Source organism: Erythrolamprus reginae, chromosome 7 (genome assembly GCF_031021105.1).
Source record: "Erythrolamprus reginae isolate rEryReg1 chromosome 7, rEryReg1.hap1, whole genome shotgun sequence".
Taxonomy (NCBI): domain Eukaryota; kingdom Metazoa; phylum Chordata; class Lepidosauria; order Squamata; family Dipsadidae; genus Erythrolamprus; species Erythrolamprus reginae.
Genome location: NC_091956.1, coordinates 85675699 through 85699195, shown reverse-complemented (window position 1 = coordinate 85699195; position 23497 = coordinate 85675699). Strand labels below are relative to the sequence as shown.

At 43.3% G+C, this 23497-nt stretch overlaps 1 protein-coding gene across 4 annotated transcripts in view; it reads left to right on the top strand.

The window, feature by feature from the left end:
• The window catches only part of PTPN13 (protein tyrosine phosphatase non-receptor type 13), a 138608-nt gene that overhangs the window by 97931 nt on the left and 17180 nt on the right, over positions 1-23497 (top strand). For 3 of the 4 annotated variants that reach the window (XM_070758054.1, XM_070758055.1, XM_070758052.1), the window contains exons 25-38: positions 2265-2358; positions 3956-4041; positions 4747-4909; positions 6605-6819; positions 8440-8538; positions 10081-10439; positions 11852-12029; positions 12547-12705; positions 14012-14183; positions 14661-14871; positions 17690-17760; positions 18144-18199; positions 20439-20565; positions 22914-23048. In XM_070758054.1, the coding sequence (XP_070614155.1) occupies positions 2265-2358; positions 3956-4041; positions 4747-4909; positions 6605-6819; positions 8440-8538; positions 10081-10439; positions 11852-12029; positions 12547-12705; positions 14012-14183; positions 14661-14871; positions 17690-17760; positions 18144-18199; positions 20439-20565; positions 22914-23048 (2125 nt within the window). The remainder of the gene's footprint in view (positions 1-2264; positions 2359-3955; positions 4042-4746; positions 4910-6604; positions 6820-8439; positions 8539-10080; positions 10440-11851; positions 12030-12546; positions 12706-14011; positions 14184-14660; positions 14872-17689; positions 17761-18143; positions 18200-20438; positions 20566-22913; positions 23049-23497) is intronic. The other variant, XM_070758053.1, reaches the window with a different exon arrangement.

The following is a 23497-nucleotide window of genomic DNA, read 5'->3' as shown; positions in this document are numbered from 1 at the left end:
GACAAGGAAATAACAGGCAAAGCCAGTGACCCCCATGGAAGGCTGGAGACATTATTATTTTCATTGAAAAAAGGGTTCCTGCATAATAAACAAGATAGCATTCCCCTCCCACCCTTTTTTTTGCAAAAGTGTTTGCAATAAAATAAAATAGCATTCCTATGTATGCCAATAATTTTGAAAATAGCAAAGGGGAAAAATTGTGTAACTGTCGCGGAAAGAAACAAGGCCACATCCACAATTGTGTAGTAAGTTAAAAGAAAAGAAAGGCAAATAAATGTTTGAAGCCAAGATGAAGACTCTTAATAAAAAAATGTATGTTTAGAGTGAATGCATCTGCTTCCTAACAGCTGGAAATACCAATTTGCCAAAGATAAAGCAAACAAGTATAGTCTTAAAGCACCTTGGAGGTTAATCTTTATGGCAACGGGGGCTGTAATTAACTTCCCCAAATGTTGGCAAGTATATATATATATGCATGTCAATAAGAACAAGGGAGAAAATAAGAGTGCAAAAGGCAGCCTAAGAGGATTCGGTTAAACAATGATAAATAAACAGTGCCATCCTACTGTAGTTTGCAAACGACATAATAATTTGCAAAACAGGGCTCCACTTGCTTATGTATGATATTCTCATTCTTTGCTAGTGTGAATTTTCCACAGCTGTCCTAACATACAGAGCTAGTTTAATTTACATGGAGATTATGCTTACGATACCAGTCTCCTGACAGATTGCTCAACTTCTCATCCCTGCAGTAAATCCATCGAGACCTATAAGTTATTTATCCAGGTTTACAGTGTTTTTTAAGGGCGGGTTATTGGCACCCTGGCAAGAAAACAAAAGGAACTAAATGAATTTCTCAGGCATCCCATGAGCGCCCTCTGGTGATCAGAAAGCGGAATACAGTGATACTTCGTCTTAGGAACCCCTCGTCATACGAACTTTTCGAGAGACGAACCCAGGGTTTAAGATTTTTTTGCCTCTTCTTCCAAACTATTTCCACAATACGAATCCAAGCCGCTGCCGCTCGGGTGCCCTGCCTCCGGACTTCCGTTGCCAGTGAAGCGCCCGTTTTTGTGCTGCTGGTATTCCCCTGAGGCTCCCCTCCATGGGAAACCCCATCTCCGGACTTCCGTTGCCAGTGAAGCGCCCGTTTTTGTGCTGCTGGTATTCCCCTGAGGCTCCCCTCCATGGGAAACCCCATCTCCGGACTTCCGTTGCCAGTGAAGCGCCCGTTTTTGTGCTGCTGGGATGCCCCTGAGGCTCCCCTCCATGGGAAACCCCACCTCCGGACTTCCGTTGCCAGTGAAGCGCCCGTTTTTGTGCTGCTGGGATGCCCCTGAGGCTCCCCTCCATGGGAAACCCCACCTCCGGACTTCCGTGTTTTTGCAATGCTGCAGGGGAATCCCAGCCTCTCCATTCCCAGAGTTCCCTAGCCATCCATGTTGGCTGAAATTGGCCTCTAATTTGCACGTAGCTCAAAAACCATCTGTAGTTCATGTAAGGTTTAGCTTGTCTGCTTCTTATTTCTGCTGAAATGTTTGCATGAATAGTGCAATTGCAGGGATTTCTTAAGCCAGTGATGGCGAACCTATGGCATGGGTGCCACTGCTGGCACGCGGAGCCATATCTGCTGGAACGCGAGCCTTTGCCCTAGCTCAGCTCCAACGTGCATGTGTGTGCCGGCCAGCTATTTTTGGCTCTCACAGAGGCTCTGGGAGGGCGTTTTTGGCTTCCAGAGAGCCTCCGAGGGGATGGGAGAGGTTGTTTTTATCCTTCCCCAGCTCCAGGGAAGCCTTTGGAGCCTGGGGAGGGTGAAACACACGCCTATTGGGCCCACCAGAAGTTGGGAAAGAGTCCGTTTCCGGCCTCCAGAGAGCCTCTGGGGGAAGTTGTTTTTGTCCTCCCCAGCCATTGAATTATGGATTTGGGCACTTGCACATATACGATAGCATGCACACATGCTCTTTCGGCACCCAAGGAAGAAAAGGTTTGCCAGCACTGTCTTAAGGTTGACTCAGCCTCTCCATCCTTCCGAGGTGGGTCAAATGAGGACCCGGATTGTGGGGGCACAATAGCCTGGCTCTGTTAAGAAGTGCTATTGCTAACATGTTGTAAGCCGCCCTGAGTCTAAGGAGAAGGGCGGCATTAAAATGAATGAATGAATAAATAAATAAATAAATAAATAAATAAGCCATTGGATTTCAGTGTTAGCCTTCTCATGAAAACATCTATTTTGTATTAATGCCTTTTTAAAATTTCCGTAGGGTGGCGTGAACACTAGTGTGAAGTATGGAGGACTTTATGTGAAGGCCATAATTCCTAAGGGAGCGGCCGAAGGTGATGGTAGGATTCAGAAAGGTGAGTACCAGGGTAATTTGGGGGCTGAAAGTATCAAAATGTGGAAGGCGGCTTTAGGACAGGGATGGTAGGCCCATTGGTGAGCATACGCATGCTCCTTACAGACCTCTTAGGAATGGGGTGTTGCCGATTGTAGACAGTTTAAGGTTAAAGTTTTGGGGGTCTGGGGAAGAAACCACAGAGTCAAGTAATGTCCTTCAGACATTGACCACTCTGTTGCTGAAACTGAATGTTTTGCTATCAAGTCTGGAGCGGTTTATATTAAGTGTCTACCTATTGTGAGATCGTGTATTGTTGCAGTTGAAGCTGAAGTAGTCGTTAACAGATAGGACATTGTAGCATGTGATGCTGTGTGCTACACTTAGGTCAGATCGAAGGTGGTGTAGTTCTAAATTTTCTAGGCCCAAAATTTCAAGCCTGGCGGCATCAAGTATTGCATTGTGAATGGAGGAGTGTAGTGCTCGCCACATGAAATATCTCTGGACATTCTCAATTTTATGAATGTCCGATATGCAACATGGGTTCCAGATGGATGGGCTTAGTACTGGGTTCCTATCAGTACGGGCCACACGATAGCTGGTATATCCCAGCGACCGATTAGGTCCCACAGAGTTGGCCTTCTCCGGGTCCCGTCAACTAAACAGTGTCGTTTGGCAGGCCCCAGGGGAAGAGCCTTCTCTGTGGTGGCCCCAACCCTCTGGAACCAGCTCCCCCTGGAGATTAGAACTGCCTCCACCCTCGTAAACTCCTTAAAACCCACTTTTGCCGTCAGGCATGGGGGAATTGAATCATCTCCCCCGGGCCTATACAATTTAAGTATGGTATGCCTGTGTGTATGTATGTTTTAATAACGGGGATTTCAATGTTTTCTTTTTTAATCGTTAAAATTATTAGATTTGTTATGAACTGTTTCCTATTATTGTTGTGAGCTGCCCCGAGTCTATGGAGAGGGGCGGCATACAAATCTAATAAATAAATAAAATAAATCAATAAATAGCTACAGGGATTGATAAAGCATTACCTACTTTGACCACTTATTTCTGCCATTTTGTTTTTGGCTTGGGGGGGGGATTTTTGGCATTCTGTACAGCCACATAGTGCAGGAGGAAGCGAACCAGCAGTTAGAACCATCCCTGGTTTGAACATAGTTTGAACATAGATTGAGCCCAGGTGCTCCATTTGACACTCTGGAGAACTATTGACATTCATTTGGGTTAGATAAATCAGTGCTTCAAGACAGCTTCAGTAACTTCAGATTTTTCTAAAAAAATCTAAGTATTCAAGTTTTACATTCTTGTAACCAGTTGAGATTATCATAATCATATCTGCTTGTAAGTATGTCTACCAAATTTAGCCTGCATACACCTGGTTGAACACCAGGTGGCAGCAAAGCAGGGAGGTTTTCTGTTTTCTGCCTATCTTTGCTGCTGTCTAGTGGTTATTTTGAGGTTTGCATTCCAGCTTTGGTTCAGGGTTCAGAAGTACTTACGGTAAATGTCTTTCTCAAATTATTGGCTATTGGGTTAAATAAAAGATTGTAGAAGAGCTATCTGTTTGCTTCTCCTTATTTTTATAAGTATCTCTTGTTGCCTGTTAGGTGACCGAGTGCTTTCTGTTAATGGGACCACATTGGAAGGAGCAACACACAAACAGGCTGTGGAAATTATGAGAAACACTGGCCAGGTAGGAAGTGACAGTCATCTTGACTTTGGGTGCTTTACATTACTACAATCCCAGGAAGGAACAAGAAAAACCACATTGAAACTTATCCTCAGTCATATCAGCAGTGCTTACACTATCGTTGTCTGCCAATCCCAGTCAAGCGATCTTTTGCAATTGACCGATGGAGATTTTGTCAATTCCGATGGTTTTGTCCGCTGAGATCCTTTGGCCCTGCGCCCAGCGTGCCAAGGACCACTGGGACCACTTTCACTGGCTTATGCCAGAGTCGTTGCAGCTCGATTTTTAGATCTTCGTATTTCACTAATTTCTCTCGCTGCTTCTCCTCAATTCTGCTGTCTCCTGGGATTGCGATGTCGATGATCCATACTTTCTTTTTCTCCACAATCACGATGTCTTTTTTCCCCAAAAAAACCCAATGAAAAAAAAATCTCCACAGTATTATTATTATTATTATTATTATTATTATTATTATTATTATTATATGACTGTAAGTTGATGATTACCTGTAATGAGAGATAAAGAGATCCTGTGAAACCCTTCAACACTTTTTATCTCTTATGGCAGTTTTGAAATTAGGGCACAAATAGAGAGACTCTCAAATGTCCTCCACTCTTTGTCCATCTTCAATTAATTCTGTGGGTCGGCCATCACAGTTAAGCGCTATCTGATTATTAAAGCCCTAACTAATTGTGGTTCTCTCTGCAGGAGGTTCATCTAGTATTGGAAAAGGGCCAACTTCCAGCTGCCAGAGTTCAAGTCCCCACAACATCACAGTGCGCACCTACAAATAAACCCGGTCATGGTGCTGTGTTGGAGAAACCTTTGAAGAAGACGTCAAGTGCGAGAGAATACAACTTTGTCACTGATGGTGAGATTCTGTCCAAATACAACTGGGAGAGATAAGAAATGAGGTTTGGTTGGAGCCATAACAGTCTAATACAAGTCATAATGTTTCATTCTGTTGGACAAACTCTGTTTGCAGTTCGTTGAATAAAACCCACAAAAGCAAATAAGGACTGAAGGCTGGGCATGCGTCCGACCTTTAGTTTTAGAACATCAGGCAGTAAAAGCAGAAAAGCTTTACAAGAGACATGTCTTTATTTGGTTTCCCTGAAAATCAACAATAGTGCTTTGCACATGAATTCCTCTTCCCCTTTTATTTTTCTATTAAATGTGCACCTTTCTTCTTTTCGCTCTGTCTTGCTTAACCGCAAAAAGTATGCTCTGCCTTTGCAATACTCATCATGTTTCAACTTTTGCAGGATCTGATCTGTGTTGGTTAGATCTTGCAACATTATTCTGGGACACGTACATTGGCCTTAATTCGTGTCTCATATTTATATCACTACATCACTTATTGCAGAACCAGATTCTCTCTTCCAGCGATGGCTTTTTTTCCCTCGGGTGCCAAAAGAGCATGCGTGCGTGCTATTGCACAACGATGGGTGCCCACACCCATAATTCAGTGCCTAGAGAGGGCAAAAATAGCTCCCTCCACTGCTGAAGGCCCTCTGGAGGCCGGAAACGGACTCTTTCCCAACTTCTGGTGGGCCCAATAGGCTTGTGTTTCGCCCTCCCCAGGCTCCAAAGGCTTCCATGGAGCTGGGGAGGGTAAAAACGCCCTCTCCCATCCCCCCCCGGAGTCTCTCTGGAAGCCAAAAACGCCCTCCCAGAGCCTCTGTGCGAGCCAAACATCACCTCACCGGTACACACATGCTCTATTGTTTTTAAATACTTGATTTTTAGATTGTAATTTTAAAACTAATTAGATTTGTCGTTGTACGGTTTTGTTACATTATATGCTGTGAGCCTCCCCGAGTCCTCAGAGAAGGGCGGCATACAAATCAAATCAAATCAATCTATCAATCAATCAATGATCTGAGCTAGGACAATGGCTCGTGTGCCACAGATATGGCTCAGCGTGGCACCTGTGCCATATGGAATAGAATAGAATAGTAGAATAAGAATAGAATAGAATAGAATAGAATTTTATTGGCGTGATTGGACACACAAGGAATTTGTCTTTGCTGCAGATGCTCTCAGCGTACATAAAAGAAAAATATGTTCCCCATCTTTGCTCTATTCTATTGCCAGCCTGCCATCTTCAGATTGAACTTATTTAAATAAATAAATAGATGTTTGTATTTATTGTTTTAAACATTATTGCTTTTATTGGAATGGTGTTTCTCAAGCCTGCTCCACTGGGGAAAAAGAATGGCCTAAAAGCCGAATAAAGCTTCAAACAACAGTAGATGAAATCAAAATCTGTTTTTTCACTGGACATCTCTAAACTATTTCTTAGCTCTTGCGTTTTTTATCTGCCCTGTAACCCTAGAACTATTTTCAGATGGTTCCCATTCTCCCAGTTGTTTATGAAATGTTTTTTTCAATGTCCCTTTTTCATACTTCTGCAGCAACTGCAGCATCCTGCGTGACAGACCAAGCCTTGTTCAGCCTTTCTGATTATTACAGATGGACTTTAGCTGTTCAGATTCAAGATATAGGGTGAGTGGGCACAGATGAAGGGTCAGATGTGCAGTGACAGGGTTCGTTTCCTTTTCAGACAACACATTTGAAGTGAAACTCGTGAAAAACAGTTCTGGCCTCGGCTTCAGTTTCTGCCGTGAAGACAGCGTCACCCCTGAACAGCCCGGCTCCAGTATAGTCAGGGTGAAGAAACTCTTTCCGGGACAGCCAGCGGCAGAGAGTGGGCAGATCGAGGTCGGAGACGTCATCCTGAAAGTCAACGGTTCTTCTCTAAAAGGATTATCTCAGCAGGTTAGTGCCTCCTACCCTGGGGGAGGGGGGGGAAGCTCGTTCTCGGAGCTTTTGAGTTGGTTTCCGAACATCATGGCACCGGGCCAGATTATCTCCGGGACCGCCTTCTGCTGCACGAATCCCAGCGACCAGTTAGGTCCCAGAGAGTTGGCCTTCTCCGGGTCCCGTCAACTAAACAATGCCGCTTGGCGGGACCCAGGGGAAGAGCCTTCTCTGTGGCGGCCCCGGCCCTCTGGAACCAACTCCCCCCCAGAGATTAGAATTGCCCCCACCCTCCCTGCCTTTCGTAAGCTGCTTAAAACCCACCTCTGCCGTCAGGCATGGGGGAACTGGGATATTCTTTCCCCTTAGGCCTTTACAATTTACGCATGGAATGTCTGTATGCATGTTTGGTTTTATAATAAGGGGTTTCTTAGTTGTTTAGTATTGGATTGTTACATGCTGTTTTTTATCACTGTTGTTAGCCGCCCCGAGTCTGCGGAGAGGGGTGGCATACAAATCCAATCAATCAATCAATCAATTTCTTTCTTTCTTTCTTTCTTTCATCATCAGCCTAGATAACATTCTCAGCAGAGTTTAGGGCAGGGGTCCTCAAGCGTGGCAACTTTAAGATTGGCAGTTACGCGGGCTGCAGAATTCTGGGAGTTGAAGTCCACAGGTCTTCAAAGTTGCCAAGTTTGAAGCCCTCTGGTTTAGGGGACATCCGGGTCAATGTTCTTGTGTTTATAAGGACTTAGTAGGGTTTTTTGATTATTCAGGTATGTGTCAAGTGGTGCTGGGGGGGGTCTTGTAATGGATCTTGTGATGAATCAGGTGCAGTGATGGGCCGCACTTACCTTTTCCTACCGGGTCGGTCCTGGAAGCCAGTGCAGGTGTAGGCAGTGGTGGGATGGGAGATTTTGGTGATTCCTGCCAATTTCTTTGCTTCCATACATGGGGAATGTTCTACTCCACTCTACTCTACTCTACCCTACCCTACTCTACCCTACCCTACTATACTCTACCCTACCCTACTCTACTCTACCCTACTCTACTCTACCCTACTCTACGCTACCCTACCCTACTCTACTCTACCCTACTCTACTCTATCCTACCCTACCCTACCCTACTCTATTCTACTCTACTCTAAATGTGGCCTTCAGCCCCCTCAAATTCTTCTTCCTTTCTTTAACTGTTACCCTATTTCAGTGTTGGTAAACCTTTTTGGCACCGAGTGCCAAAAAGTGAGCGTGCATTGCACACTCATTCTGAGCCACAACCCGGAGGAGGAGCTGCCCAGGAAGCCTGTGCATGCCAGAAAATGATCCTCCGGTTTCCAATGCGCGCCAGCCAACTAAGTCTTTCGGTTACTGGCATGTGTTCATGACGATCCGTTGACCAGCTCACATACTCACGCCATAAAATGGAAGGCCAGCTCTTCCAGTTTCCGTCATGCACAAAGGCCAGATGTTCATCGCATGCACGCCGGAAACCCAGAAGAGGAATGGGCGATGCCACATATACCAGGCAACATGGCTCCATGTGCCATTTCAGGCACACATGTCCTGGGTTCGCCATCACGGCCCTATTCATTGCAGGCTGGTCCCAAATGTATCTTATGAGTAATGTTTCCCCCTTTAGGAAGTCATCTCCGCTCTCAGGGGAACATCTCCGGAAGTCACCCTTCTCCTCTGCAGACCGCTTCCTGGAATATTGCCGGAGATTGATCCGACGCTATTGGTAAGAATTAAGAAGTATGCTTGGCTTCTTCTAAAAAACAGGCTCATAATGGTTTCCAAAGATTTAAACTTTGCACGCTCACCAGGGAAATCCAGCTCGTCGCTGGCGCTACCGTGTGCTCCTGGCAGTGGGCGCATACGTCAGCATGGGATTTGGGTTCCTGCGCATGCAGGAAGTAGTAAAAAGTACTTCCCCTCCAGGAAGTAGTAAACATTTCGCACGCACACACACACAACTCTTCGTCGGGACTATTCTTTGCAATATTTGGCATGTTTTTGCTGAAAAAACTCAAGCGGCTTATCAGTGTGATCGGGGTGTAATGTGTTCAAGTGACGCATTTATTTATTTGCCTTCATGCTGTCCGCTGCCAACTGTTTTAGACACAGTAAACATAATGCTCTTTCCCCGTCTCCCACAGTAGTCACCGTGAAGCCAAGCGCTACATACGCTTATTTCCTCGACTTAGCTTTCAGATGACTTATGTTTGTCTCTTTATCTCCGTCTCTCTCCTCCTTTCTTTTCATCCCTCTTAAATATTTTTCCACGGTGTCTCTTAAGGGTTTGTTATCGGCACTTCATGTCTCCTGCTCTGTGCTGTGTGCTATTGTTTGGTGCAAAAAAACCCTTCTCCCTGCGGTAAAAAAAAGCATGTTCCACTGGGGGGGGGGCAGGGGTCCCCGCGACATCGCTCCGTGCCCACCCCACCATCCTTGAATACAGCTCATCTGTTTGGAACCCATATCGCATCTCAGACATTAACACCCTTGAAAATGTCCAGAGATACTTCACCACAAGAGCCCTTCACTCCTCCACTCGAAACAGAATTCCCTACGAGACTAGACTTGCAATCCTGGGTCTAGAAAGCTTAGAACTAAGACGCCTTAAACAAGATCTAAGTATTGCCCACAAGATCATCTCCTGCAACCTCCTGCCTGTCGGCAACTACTTCAGCTTCAACCACAACAACACAAGAGCACACAACAGATTTAAACTTAATATTAACCGCTCCAAACTTGACTGTAAAAAATATGACTTCAGCAACTAAGTTGTCGAAGCGTGGAACTCATTACTGGACTCCATAGTGTCATCCCCAAACCCCTAACACTTTACCCTTAGATTATCCATGGTTGACCTCTCCAGATTCCTAAGAGGTCAGCAAGGGGCGAGTACAAGTGCACTAGAGGGCCTTCCATCCCCTGTCCTATCGCTCTCCTATATCTCCTGTACCTTTCTTCTATTCCTATATCTCTTCTTCTATTATTTCATTGATATGTTTTATTCCTCTATCTTCTCTTCTATTCTTTCTTAGATATATTTTACTATGAGTATCTCCTCTTTAACCTTTAATTCTATAATTCATTGTGTATTGGACAAAATTAATAAATAAAAATAAATAAATAAAAATAAATAAATAAATAAATGAATAAAGATGTGATCACTTGACGGAGGGAGGAGTGTGTGAACATTGTAACCTTGAATCTGGGCCGTCAAATATCCCTTTGTCCTTTTGTCCAACCATTATTTTCTCACCCTCATTTCCAGACCCCCATCCACTCCCCACCACAAATATTCCCCAAGGCGGGCAGAGAAAACCAGCCGCCCACGAACGGAGGAGGGCAAGGTGACAGCTCGGATGAAAACGAAGCCCTCGACCAGAGTAAGCCGATCCGGTCGCCTCCGCGGAGAGACAGCTACAGTGACAGCAGTGGGAGCGGAGGGGAGGAAATCGCCGTGAACCCAGCCAACCCGAAGTGGAATCCCGCTTTGTATCAAACCCCGAGCCAGTCAGCCCCTCAAGCGCCTAGTCCTTATGAGACATCCAGCAAGCAGAAGGAAGCGATCCAGGCAGCGTTTTGCTCTCCACACGAGTCATCTAGGAAGCAGGAAGGGGGGGAGAACAGGCATGTTTTTATGTATTTATTTATTAATCAAATTTGTATGCCACCCCTCTCCGTAGACTCGTGTCTCATAGCTTATGGTTTTGCCTTGTGTTTTATTCCTTCACTTGTGCGATTCTGAGCCCTATTAGACTCACCGAAGGCGACGGGCAAAAAGTTCCACGTGCCACCTTTGCCCATTTATCAAAATAGTGAATTTTGACTGAATTTTTGCAACAACAGTCATGTTTGTTATTATTTGGTGATTTATTTAGTTAGCCAAAGACCTGGCTTTGCCGGCAGGCCTGGAGGCCATGAACCAACAACAATCATGGCCAAATTGTATGAATGTCTAGAATGCATGTTGGGTTAGTTCATTATGTTTCTTATGACTTTTAATTAAGGTTTTATAACTCAGATTCTATATTTGACTTGTTTTTGTATTTTATATATTTATTTATTTATTTATTTATTTTTGTATTTTATATATTTATTTATTTATTTATTTTATGGATTTGTATGCCGCCCCGAGTCTACGGAGAGGGGCGGCATACAAATCCAATAAATAAATAAAATAAATAAATATATTGTTGTAAGCCTCCATGAGTGATTGGGCAGCATAGAAGTCAAATAAGTAAGTAAGTAAGTAAATAAGGAAGGAAGGAAGGAAGGAAGTTAGGAAGGAAAGAAAGAAAGAAAGAAAGAGAAAGAAAGAAAGAAAGAAAGAAAGAAAGAACGAAAGAAAGAAGCAAGCAAGCCGCCCAATTCCAATGGTAACAGGAATTAAAAGCAGTGGAAAAAACAATACAATATCAACAATAAAAAAATTATAAAGCATAATAACAACCCTTAAAAACCATAAACACTCACAATCATTCATAGTCCCAGGCCTTCCGGAAAAGCCAGGTCTTAACAGCTTTCTGGTAGGCTGGCAGAATGGGGATAGTGTGGCTCTCCAGAGGCAGTTGATTCCAAAGTGTCGGAGCCGCCACAGAGAAGGCCCTTCTCTGTGGTCCCACCAACCTACATTGTTTGGCAGACGGGACCGGGAGAAAGCCAATTCTGTGGACCTTTATCAGCCGCTGGGAAGTTAGCAAAATGTTCCTAGCCGTTGTCTAATACACTTTTCTTCCAGTTCATATCCGATAATGTAAATGTAGTGAGATGAGAGAAAAGTCTTTGGGCTAAATAATGAGAGACAGAATGGAAAACTGCCCTGGCCACACTTGTGTGACGAAAATTATGCCCTCTTTCTCCCATCTAGAGATAATCAGTTTGGGTTAACTGGGACGAAGGGTCCTGAAAGCCTTATTTCAAAGCCGAAAATTTAATACAATGAAATAAATCCCCATAGCTCTGGGGCTGGCAACTCTATCAACTCTATGAGTGACTTTGGAAATAATCTTTTTCCTCCTCCTGCCTCTCTTGTCTTGTAGCAATCCTCCATCATCTCTGTTAATGGAACTGTCACCAATAGCCAACCAAAGAACCCTCACACTTAATTTTACAGAAGAAAATTTCAACTCTTCTGTCTCCGAGTTCACGTCTCCTCCGCAAGGCAGATTGGCTCCTCTCTTCAACCAGCTGGAAAAACAGGCAGATGAATATGAACCAGTAATTCCCGACTTTTTTTCCCATTGTCGATTGTGGGGATGGGGGTGGGCAGTAAGGGGCTGCTGCCCCCACGGGGTGGGGGTGGGGACACAGTGGGGGTAGTAGGTTTATGCATTGTTTATTGAATACTTCATAGTTTTTTTTATTGTCCTTCCTCTCTAGTACCTTGGTATGATCTTTAATTACTTTTAAAATAGGAAATAATTAAATAGTATTAATCATTTTAATCATTATCTAAAACTGAACCTTTATAGCAATGAAAGAAAATTGAGCTACTTGCCTAATCTATTATCCTACTGAGGCCGAATTTGGCACCTTCCCCAGACTTTTGTTGATGCTTCACTCCGGAGGGAGAGATAACTCCCTTTTCCTTGCCATTCAAATCTGCTTTTCGCTGTGTGTGCTTTTATCAATGAAGAGTGTGATTTTACCATGAAATAAGGGATTTTTGAGTCGGTGGGTTCGCTCCAGAGACCGTGCACCGAACAGTATATAACAAAAGTCTCTTGTTCTCTAGGAAGTGGAACTCCACGTGGTTCTGACGAAGTCTGAGAAAGGGAGCCTGGGCTTCACGGTGACCAAAGGCAGTGATAACACCGGCTGTTACATCCATGACGTGGTACAAGATCCTGCCAAAAGCGATGGGCGCTTGCGACCTGGAGATCGTCTCATCAAAGTGAGGAACATTTTCAAATCTAAAACTCATAAAAACTGTGCAAGAGAGAAAAGGATTTGAAGGGAGCAGAGTTGGGCTGCTACCAGGACTCTTTAGATTATGCAAATAACCTGGACATCACCAACTCAAAATCGTTGTTTGATGACATTTATCTTAAGTGCGTATTCATTTGAGAACTATTGGAATGGCGCTTTGCAATGGCTTTAACTGGGGGTGATTATTATTGTCTATTCATTCATTAATTCATTTATTTTATTTATTTATTTGATTTTTTTTATGCCACCCTTCTCCTTAGACTCAGGGCAGCTTACAATATGTTAGCAGCAATAGCACTTTTGAACAGAGCCAGCCTATGGCCCCCACAATCCGGGTCCTCATTTGACCCACCTCAGAAGGAGGGAAGGCTGAGTCCACCTTGAGCCGGTGACGAGATTTGAACCGCTCTCCCTCCCTCCTCTCTCCCTCTCTTGCCATTCCAAGAGGAATGCCATGGGGAAACTAAACATCTTCCCCTGGGCACGTTGAATTTATATATGGTATGCTTGTGTGTGTGTGTATGTTAGTATAGGGGTTTTTCTTAAATTTATAATATTTTAATTAATTGGATTAATGTATTGGATTGTCTTTTCACTTGTTGTGAGCCGCCCCAAGTTTTCGGAGAGGGGCGGCATACAAATCCAAATAATAAATAAATAAATAAATAAATAAATAAATTCCCTCCTCTCCCTCTCCATCCCTCTCCCCCTCCCTCCTCCCTCCCTCCCGCCCTCTCCCTCCTTCCCTCCCTCCTCTCCCTCTCTCGCCCCTCCCTCCTCTCCCTCTTCCCCTCCCTCTCTCCCGCCCTCTCCCTCCCTCTTTTCCTCCCTCCTCCCTCCCTCCTGCTCCCTCCCTCCCCCCTCCCTCCCCTCTCCCCCTCCTTCCTCCCTCCCTCCCGCCCTCTCCCTCCCTCCCGCCCTCTCCCTCCCTTCTGCCCTCCCTCTCTCTCTCCCTCCCTCTCTCCCTCCCGCCCCCTCTCTCCCTCCCTCCCTTTCCCCCTCCCTGTCTCCTTCTATTCCGGCCTTCTCTCTCCCTCTCTCTCCCTCTCCCCCTCCTGCTTCTCCCTCCCTCCCTCTCTCTCTCCCTCCTTCTCTTCCTCCCTCCCTCCCTCTCTCTCTCCCCCTCCTCCCTCTCTCACTCCCTCCTTCTCTTCCGCCCTCCCTCCCTCTCTCCTTCCCTCCCTTTCCACCTCCCTGCCTCCTTCTATTCCGGCTTCCCTCTCTCCCCCTCCCTCCCTCTCCCTCTCTTTCTCTGACCTTCTCATCTGCAGGTTAATGAGATAGACGTCACCAACATGAGCCACACAGACGCAGTCAGTTTCCTCAGAGCTGCTCCAAAGACGGTCATGCTGGTGCTTGGGCGAGTTCTGGAACAACCCAAGATCCCTATATTTCCTCACCTGTTGCCTGACATTAGCCTTAACTGCTCTGAAGAAGAATTAGGTAAACACCACATTGCATCAGGCTCTCTTGGGGAGCTCTGCTTCTGTTTCCTTTAACCAGGGGTGGGTGGCTGACCAGATGGGGGGGGGGGACGCAATGGGATAGCGAAAATGGAGCTCCACCCCAGAGCCCCCAATTTGCACTGAAAGAGGTCGGAAGAAAATGCAGGGCCTCCTGCATAAGCCTCCACCCACAGTGGGGTAGTGAAAAAGTTGGTAGCCCTTCACTGCTTTTAATGTTCTATAGTTTATAGTTATAGTTTATTAGATTTGTATGCCGCCCCTCTCCGAAGACTCGGGGCAGCTCGCAACATAACATACAAATCCAATAAATAATAATAATAATAATAATAATAATAATATCCAATAGTAGAAAATTAAATCAATTTAAAAAACATCAATAACATAGTAAAATCCCTAACTCTACAATCATACACCTTCCACCTTTGCAGCTGTGTTTTTCCTCCCTCCCTCCCAGGTGTTTCCCTTGCTGGTGGCCACGACAGCCTTTATCAAGTATTATATGTCAGTGACATCAGACCCAGGTCTGCTGCAGCCTCGGAGGGAACGCTTCACATCCTGGATATCATCCATTATATTAATGGGATCAGCAGCCAGGGAATGACCTTGAGTGAAGCCAAGAGGGCCTTGGAAATGGCTCTCCCGAAGGTGAACCTGAAAGCAACCAGGTATTCCCCGAAATGCCTACCTGTGCAATTGGTCGGATTCAGTCTTACCTTGATTGATTGATTGATTGATTGATTGATTGATTGGATTTGTATGCCGCCCCTCTCCAGAGACTCGGGGCGGCGAACAGCGACAATAAAACAGTGTACAATAGTAATTTGGTATTAGAAATGATTAAAAATCAATTATATTAATTGATACATACATACATACATACATACCATTGATACATACATACATACATACCATGCATAGAATTGTAAAGGCCTAGGGGGAAAGAGAATCTCAATTCCCCCATGCCTGGTGGCAGAGGTGGGTTTTAATTTATTCTAGAATGTCACCTGATCAGCAGTGAAATGTACTTACCAGTACCTTTCTTTTTTTTTTCCATAAATTTTTATTGATTTTCCTTTATGACAAACAAGACAAACAACATTCAACAACCATTGCTCCGCTAAGCATAGAAGTCTTACTAATACAGAAAAAAGGCTAATTGTGATTTAGATCAATACAGAAAAATAACTCATAATATACTACTATAATATCACATCTACATCGGTATTTCCATTTTAACGTTATAATTAAAATAATTGGAGTAATATCCTAATATAATTTAAAATCTACTTCTGTATTTCTATTTTAACAATATAATTAAAATAATTAAAATCAATTAATAAAACCGAAAACCTTATCCTTAAAATTTCTTAATATACTACTATACTATAACATCTACTTCAACATTTTTGTTATGGTTAAAATAATTGAGATCCATTGATAATGTTAATAACTTGTCCTTAAAATTTCCATATATCATTAGTTCAATTTAAAAAATTCAAATTTTCTAAAATTTATTTGTATATTGTTAATAATCTTTTTTAACCTTCCACCAATTATACACTTTCTCTGTTTCCATTTGATTATTTAGCCGTCTCGTCATCATATCTAACCTTCCTTGCTGGTTTGGAGGTGCACAATTTATCACCTTCTGCGCATTTGCAGAAGGCTTTGTGCATGCACAGAGGATTAAAACTTTACAACAGGGACTTTCGCATTGAGTCCTCATTTGAGGGGCAAAGTATACCAGCTAAAGTTTGCTTAGCTATGATTTATTAATTAATCCATACTCTGCTGAGATTATTTATTACACTAAATAATAGAAAACGATTCACCTATCTTCCATCCAAGACAAGATGCAATTTGCTGACTATGAAAAAAATTATTTGGGTCCTTGTACTTGTGATCAATGTCTGTCCCTGAAATCAGTGGTGCTTACATTATATTTCTAGTAATTAATGACATTTTAAATATGAAATAAATAAAATTCAATGCGAAACTACTCCTGGAAAAAAAATTTAAGCTTCTGATGATTTAACCTTGAGACTTGGAAATTATCTGATGAAATTTCATGAGGCTGCGAAGGTTAAGAAATAACAATCACTTGGATTTCTCAAAAGAGTTTTACTGCTAGTAGGATAATGACGCCTAATATTGAAAACCTACCAATGTCATTGTCCCAAACAGTTAATACCATGTGTATTTAAGGCAGAGGTACTCCGAATCTTTTTCTCATATTTCCCTGTTCTCGAATCTCTTCTCTAATGACCTTATTTCCTTTCCTAACTTCTTGTGTTCCCAAGACCTGTTAGGCTTTGTGTGTTACTAGGTTACTTCTGACAGGACCCAACTCTTATGAAAAGTTATAAAACATCACCAGTCTTAAATATATTTAGGAATATTATACAATGGTACCTCTACCTACAAACGCCTCTACTTTTCTAGATAAGAACCTGGCGTTCAAGAATTTTGCCTCTTCTCAAGAACCATTTTCCGCTTACAAACCCGAGCCTCCAAAACTGTAACCAGAAAAGGCGGGGAGAAGCCTCCATGGGACCTCTCTAGGAATCTCCTGGGAGGAAACAGGGCCGGAAAAGGCGGGGAGAAGCCTCCGTGGGGCCTCTCTAGGAATCTCCTGGGAGGAAATGGGCGGAAAAGGCGGGGAGAAGCCTCCATGGGACCTCTCTAGGAATCTCCTGAGAGGAAACAGGGCCGGAAAAGGCAGGGAGAAGCCTCCATGGGGTCTCTCTAGGAATCTCCTGGGAGGAAACAGGGCCGGAAAAGGTGGGGAGAAGCCTCCGTGGGGCCTCTCTAGGAATCTCCTGGGAGGAAACAGGGCCGGAAAAGGCGGGGAGAAGCCTCCATGGGACCTCTCTAGGAATCTCCTGGGAGGAAACAGGGCCGGAAAAGGCGGGGAGAAGCCTCCGTGGGGCCTCTCTAGGAATCTCCTGGGAGGAAATGAGCGGAAAAGGCAGGAAGAAGCCTCCATGGGACCTCTCTAGGAATCTCCTGAGAGGAAACAGGGCCGGAAAAGGCAGGGAGAAGCCTCCATGGGGTCTCTCTAGGAATCTCCTGGGAGGAAACAGGGCCGGAAAAGGTGGGGAGAAGCCTCCGTGGGGCCTCTCTAGGAATCTCCTGGGAGGAAATGAGCGGAAAAGGCAGGAAGAAGCCTCCATGGGACCTCTCTAGGAATCTCCTGAGAGGAAACGGGGCCGGAAAAGGCAGGGAGAAGCCTCCATGGGGTCTCTCTAGGAATCTCCTGGGAGGAAACAGGGCCTCCACCCTCCCTGTGGTTTCCCCAATCACACCCATTATTTGCTTTTACATTGATTCCTATGGGAAAAATTGCTTCTTCTTACAAACTTTTCTACTTAAGAACCTGGTCACAGAACGAATTAAGTTCGTAAGTAGAGGGACCACTGTATATATTCCATTTGTATCCCAGGCAAAAGCTTGAATATACAACTTTCTTTTTTCTGATTTCAGAGATGGCCACCCGGTATTTCCAAAAGCGAAAGAACATGAATTCATTGGTTTGAAGTCAATCAAACAGAATGGTAAGGGTATAGTTTTGAACACGTTGACCCTCTGCAGAATAATATCCTAAGGATAGGAATGATTTTCAAAAGAAAGTCATACTGAGTGGACTCTTTTGAACTCTATTTTACTATATGTATATAGATATATACCCACTAAAACCCTCATTGTGTATTGGACAAAATAAATAAATAAAATAAAATAAATAAATTACTCCATAAGTTTGGTCTGAATGAGAGTTTGGGGTTGGGAGCAGAAATATTTCAAATATTTGACCATGTTTATTTGATGCTTGAAGGAAATAATATAATTTTCATAGCCGGATAGTTTTTAATCTGTTACTATAAATTTAAAAATAATAATAAACCGATCTTGTTTTCTCCCCTGCCTTCTTTTTTTAAAGGCCATTTTCAGGGAGAACATTGTAGCAAAACAGAAAAGGGGCCTGATAATTGCAAAGTAAGTAGTCAAGAACATTATTTATATAATTTATCGCCTCGAGGTTGGACTACTGCAATGCTCTCTACATGGGGCTACCTTTGAAGAGCATTCGGAGACAACAGATTGTGCAAAATGGAGATGTGCGAGTTCTCATGGGCCTCTCCAGGTATGGCCATGTCTCTCCAACACTCCACAGGCTGCATTGGCTGCGGATTGGCTTCCGGGCGTAATTCAAAGTGTTGGTTATTACCTATAAAGCCCTACATGGCGTCAGACCAGATTACTTGTGGGACCGCCTTCTGCCGCATGCGCCCCAGCGACTGGTCAGATCTCACAGAGTTGGCCTTCCCCAGGTCCCATCAACTAGACAATGTCGCTTGGCGGGGCCTAGGGGAAGAGCCTTCTCTGTGGGGGCTCTGGTCCTCTGGAATCAGCTCCCCCCCCCCAGAGATTCAAACTGCCCCCACCCTCCTCACCTTCCGCAAGAGTCTGAAGACGCACTTGTGCCAACAGGCCTGAGGATGTTAGTCATCAGCCCCTGCCTATGAATGGAGTGTATGTTAAACGGAATGTGTTTCGTCTGTTAGAAGTGACTGTTTTTTAATTAAATTGGAGTTTTAGATTGTTAGTTTTAGTTTAATATTGGATTTCAGACATTTTGTAATGTTCTTTTTATATGCTGTACGCCGCCCTGAGTCCTCAGAGTGGGATGACATATAAATCCTAGTAGTAGTAGTAGTAGTAATAACAAACAACTTCCTCAGCTACCGATATTTCGCCAGGGCTTAGCCATTTGGTATCACGTCGTCTACAACTGTGCCTTAATTAGATCACAAGTTACAGGGAAATATCAGAGAAATATCAGGGAATTTCAAAATGCTTTCCCCCTGGACACCCTGTTCTTAGTACCAGTCCGAACTGGGTGCCACCCACCTGTGAAATTAAGAGAAACATGTGCAAACATCTGGAGGAAGTGTGGATATAATAAGCTCAATGATCTTTTGGGTTGGAATTGAATTCAGTCAGGGAAATGTAGATTTATCCATGAATGAAAAGGCCATGAATTGGTGTCATCTAGGTTTTTTTTTAATGTATATGAAAGCCGAAATCTATCCATTCGTAGTTATTATATGCTATACTCTAATCACTTGTGTATGCTGATAGTACGTTTGGGAAGAAAAATGTGCCACCCACTGACTTATTGTGATCCAGAAATATTTATTGTTATGTAATATGAATGTGTGAGAACAAGACAACAAAGTACAAAAAAATAATTGAGCTACGAATGAGAATGGTCCCAGAGAGCATCTGCTTAAAAAATATATCATTTTAGGATATGTGGTTTAATCATAAATGCATTAGTTCATACAAATGATGGTGGGATGAATCAAAAGCCATCACTTCTCTGGGTGTTTATAATGAAAGATAGAAGGAATTAGTGGTGGATATGTGTGGATAAATCAGTTTTTGGAAATTATAAGAATAGATCTTTGAAAAAGAAATAGACATAAATCTACAAATAAATAGGGAAAAAAGTGAAGGGGGGAAATTGTAGAAAGAGAAAGTTTGACTCCTGTATACAAAAGAAGATAATGATTGGAATAAATAAATGGAAAACAGATGTAAAAGGGTATGGAAGGCTCTTGGAACACAATGCAAAGAGTTATGTTGTAAAATGCCACTGATGTATGTGTAATTATACCAATGGAAGGTATGAAAAGAATGATTGGATGTGAAAAATCTCATATAAAAGAATGTTGCAAAATGAGGATGAAAGAAGGTGTTACATAATGTACAACAAAACATATAGAAAGTAAACTGATAGTTTTCAAATAAATAGTGAAAGACATATGTGCACCTTGGTAGAATGTTAGTAAAGATAGGAAAATACAACAGCATGTAGACTTATATACTACTTCACGGTATTTTCCAGGACCCTTCAAGCGGTTTGGATACACCGACCCAATTTTCAGGCTTTAAGTCCCCCATTTAATGCGCAGCTTATGAAAGTAGCTATGTCTTATCTCAATCTTTCATGGGACTCGGAAAAGAGACACAAATGCTTTAAAGAGGTTTTGCATTTGCAGGCTTTTAAAGAAGATTCTTGCCAATTCTGGTAGTTCTTAGAGATTAATTGAGATTTTAAAAAAATAATCTAATGGATCTTCCGAATCCTTCTCATAGTCTAAGCATTTAATCCTATAGCACAAGGAGTTCTTCAGTTTAAAATAGCTTAATTCTTCTCGGTTGTTCTTAGGTTAATGGTGAAACAAATAGCAGTCTTCATCTGAGAAGTCTCTCCCAGGATCCCCTCTCCACAGAAAGGCCTCCAAGGGATAGAAGTTTTCAGGCCTCAGATCTTTCCAATTACAACAACAACAAAGGTAATGACACTGGGATAAGATTGTCTATTTTTCTAAGTCTTGGGAGTTTTCTGGAATAGCAGCCAAATTAGACAGCCTGTTTGGTATAATGATTCTGGAGACCTCACCTACAAAAATTTGTATGCCGCCCCGAGTCTTCGGAGAGGGGCAGCATACAAATCTAAGTAATAAATAAATAATAAATAAAAAGAGATGGATAAAATTGAAGGGGTCCAAAGACGGGCTACAAGAATGGTGGAAGGTCTTAAGCATAAAACCTACCAGGAAAGACTTCATGAACTGAATCTGTAGAGTCTGGAGGACAGAAGGAAAAGGGGGGACATGATTGAAACCTTTAAATGTGTTAAAGGGTTAAATAAGGTCCAGGAGGGAAGTGTTTTTAATAGGAAAGTGAACACAAGAACAAGGGGACACAATCTGAGGTCAGTTGGGGGAAAGATCAAAAGCAACGTGAGAAAATACTATTTCACTGAAAGAGTAGTAGATCCTTGGAACAAACTTCCAGCAGAGCTGGTTGGTAAATCCACAGTCACTGAATTTAAACATGCCTGGGATAAACATATATCCATTGTAAGATAAAATACAGGAAATAGTATAAGGGCAGACTAGATGGATCAGGAGGTCTTTTCTGCCGTCAGTCTTCTATGTTTCTATGTTTCTATGTTTCTATGATTAAGATGCTGACCTAGAAACCGTGAAACTCCGAGTTCTAGTCCTGCCTTATGCACATAAGCTCAAGAGACGATGAGCCAATCATTCTCCCTGAGACCAGTGTTTCCCAACCTTGGCAACTTGAAGATATTTGGACTTCAATGCTGGCTGGGGAATTCTGGGAGTTGAAGTCCAAATATCTTCAAGTTGCCAAGGTTGGGAAACACTCCCTTAGACAACTCACCTCTAAGGGGGAAAAGAAGGAATATTATATATCAGTTTTTCTTCAGGTGCAGAAAGAGCATGGGCGCATGCTATCGCAGATGTGCAAGTGCCCACACCCATAATTCAATGCCTAGGGAGGGTGAAAAGAGCTTACCCCGGATCTTGGAGGCCATCTAGAGGCGGGAAACAGCCTGTTTCCCAACTTCTGGTGGGCCTACTAGGCTCGTGTTTCGCCCTCCCCAGGCTCCAGAGGCTTCCCTGGAGCTGGGGAAGGGTAAAATCGCCCTCTCCCATCCCCCCTGAAGGCTCTTTGAAAGCAAAAAATACCCCCTCCAAAGAGCCTCAGCGTCACATGCAGCGCTGGGTTACAAGCCGGAATGCTAAATTGCGCTCGCTGCTGCGGCTCGTAAGTTCATGCGGGACCAGCGCGATTTTGCTGCTGCACCTGTGGAGGTAGCAAAATTGCACCTGTGTTTCAGCGAGGTTTTACCTTTGGCTCCGTGCGCAATTTTGCTACCTTCACAGGTGCAGCCGTAAAAATCACGCTGGTCCCGCAAGAACTTACGAGCCGCTACAGCGAGCACAATTTAGCGTTCCGGCTCGTAGCCCACCGCTAGTCACATGAACTGATGGCCTGCTATCAGAACGGTAAGGTGCTACGTTCCGGTAGCGATTTTCAAGATGTGCACATAGCTGTGCGTCCCCAATGCATGCACGCACACACATGTGTCAGATTTGTCTTCTGTGTATGCACAGCCAGAGAAATCTTGTGTGAAGACACGCATGCGAGCAAGATTTCAGTGATTTCCGCCAATTTTTTGCTTGTCCACATGTGCGGAAGCAAAATTATTGGCAAAAATCTCCAAAATCACACACTCACGCACACGTCCTCACAAGATTTTGCTTGCAGAACATGCGCAGAAGACAACTCTCGCACCAATGGTTATTATTACTATTTATTATTTATTAGATTTGTATGCCGCCCCCTCTCCGCAGACTCTGGGCGGCTCACAGCAATAATAAAACCAATATACAGTAACAAATCTAACATTTAAAAATATCTAGGTTGCACTAGTAGCGCTGAAAATGGCAGTGCTTCACTGGTCACGCGCCCCCCTGGCATCGCTTCATGGCCCCCCAGAGAGGCACATCCGACCATTTGACAAGAACTGCCCTAGGATGACGTAATAGAAAACTCTTACATAGCAGATCAAAAAAATAGATCCATTCCCAAGAGAAAACCACAATCAGTTCTTAAGTGAAACATTTGTATAGTCTTGATTCCTCTCCTCCAAAAATATTATGTATGTTTGGTTTTTATAATAAGGTTTTTTTTTAGTTATTTTAGTATTGGATTGGATTGTTACATGCTGTTTTTATCATTGTTGTTAGCCGCCCCGAGTCTACGGAGAGGGGCGGCATACAAATCCAATAAATAAATAAATAAATTAATGTTCAATATTTCTTTGCAGTAGAAATCCAAGACGAAGATTCTTACGATGAAGATGACCACAATCAGGTTATTCAGTACCTTTTAGATGTTGTCGACGAAGAAGCTCAGAATCTGCTAAACCGCAATAATTCTGCATCTGAGACCTCCCATGCAGGTATGGCTGATTTAAAACTCAGTGTCCAGAGCTGTGGAGCAATCAACCCCTGGAACAACCTGCCTGAGCGGAGGTTGTGAACTCCACAACTCTGGACACTTTCAAGAGGAGATTGGACTGCCATTTGGCTGGGGTGCTGTAGGTTTTCCTGCTCAGGCAGGGGGTTGGACTTGGTGACCTGCATGGTCCCTTTCAACTCTAACAATGAATGAATGAATGAATGAATGAATGAATGAATGAATGAATGAATGAATGAATGAATGAATGAATGAATGAATGAATGAAAAAATAAAACCTCTGAAAAACCAGTTTATAAGATCTGCACACCATAAAGTATATGAGCAATTCCAAATTGATGTGATTTTGCAAGATAATTTTTTTGTCTGAGAGTGGAGCATTTATCAGATCATTAACACATATGGAGCAGATGTCTTCTCAATGCTAATTTG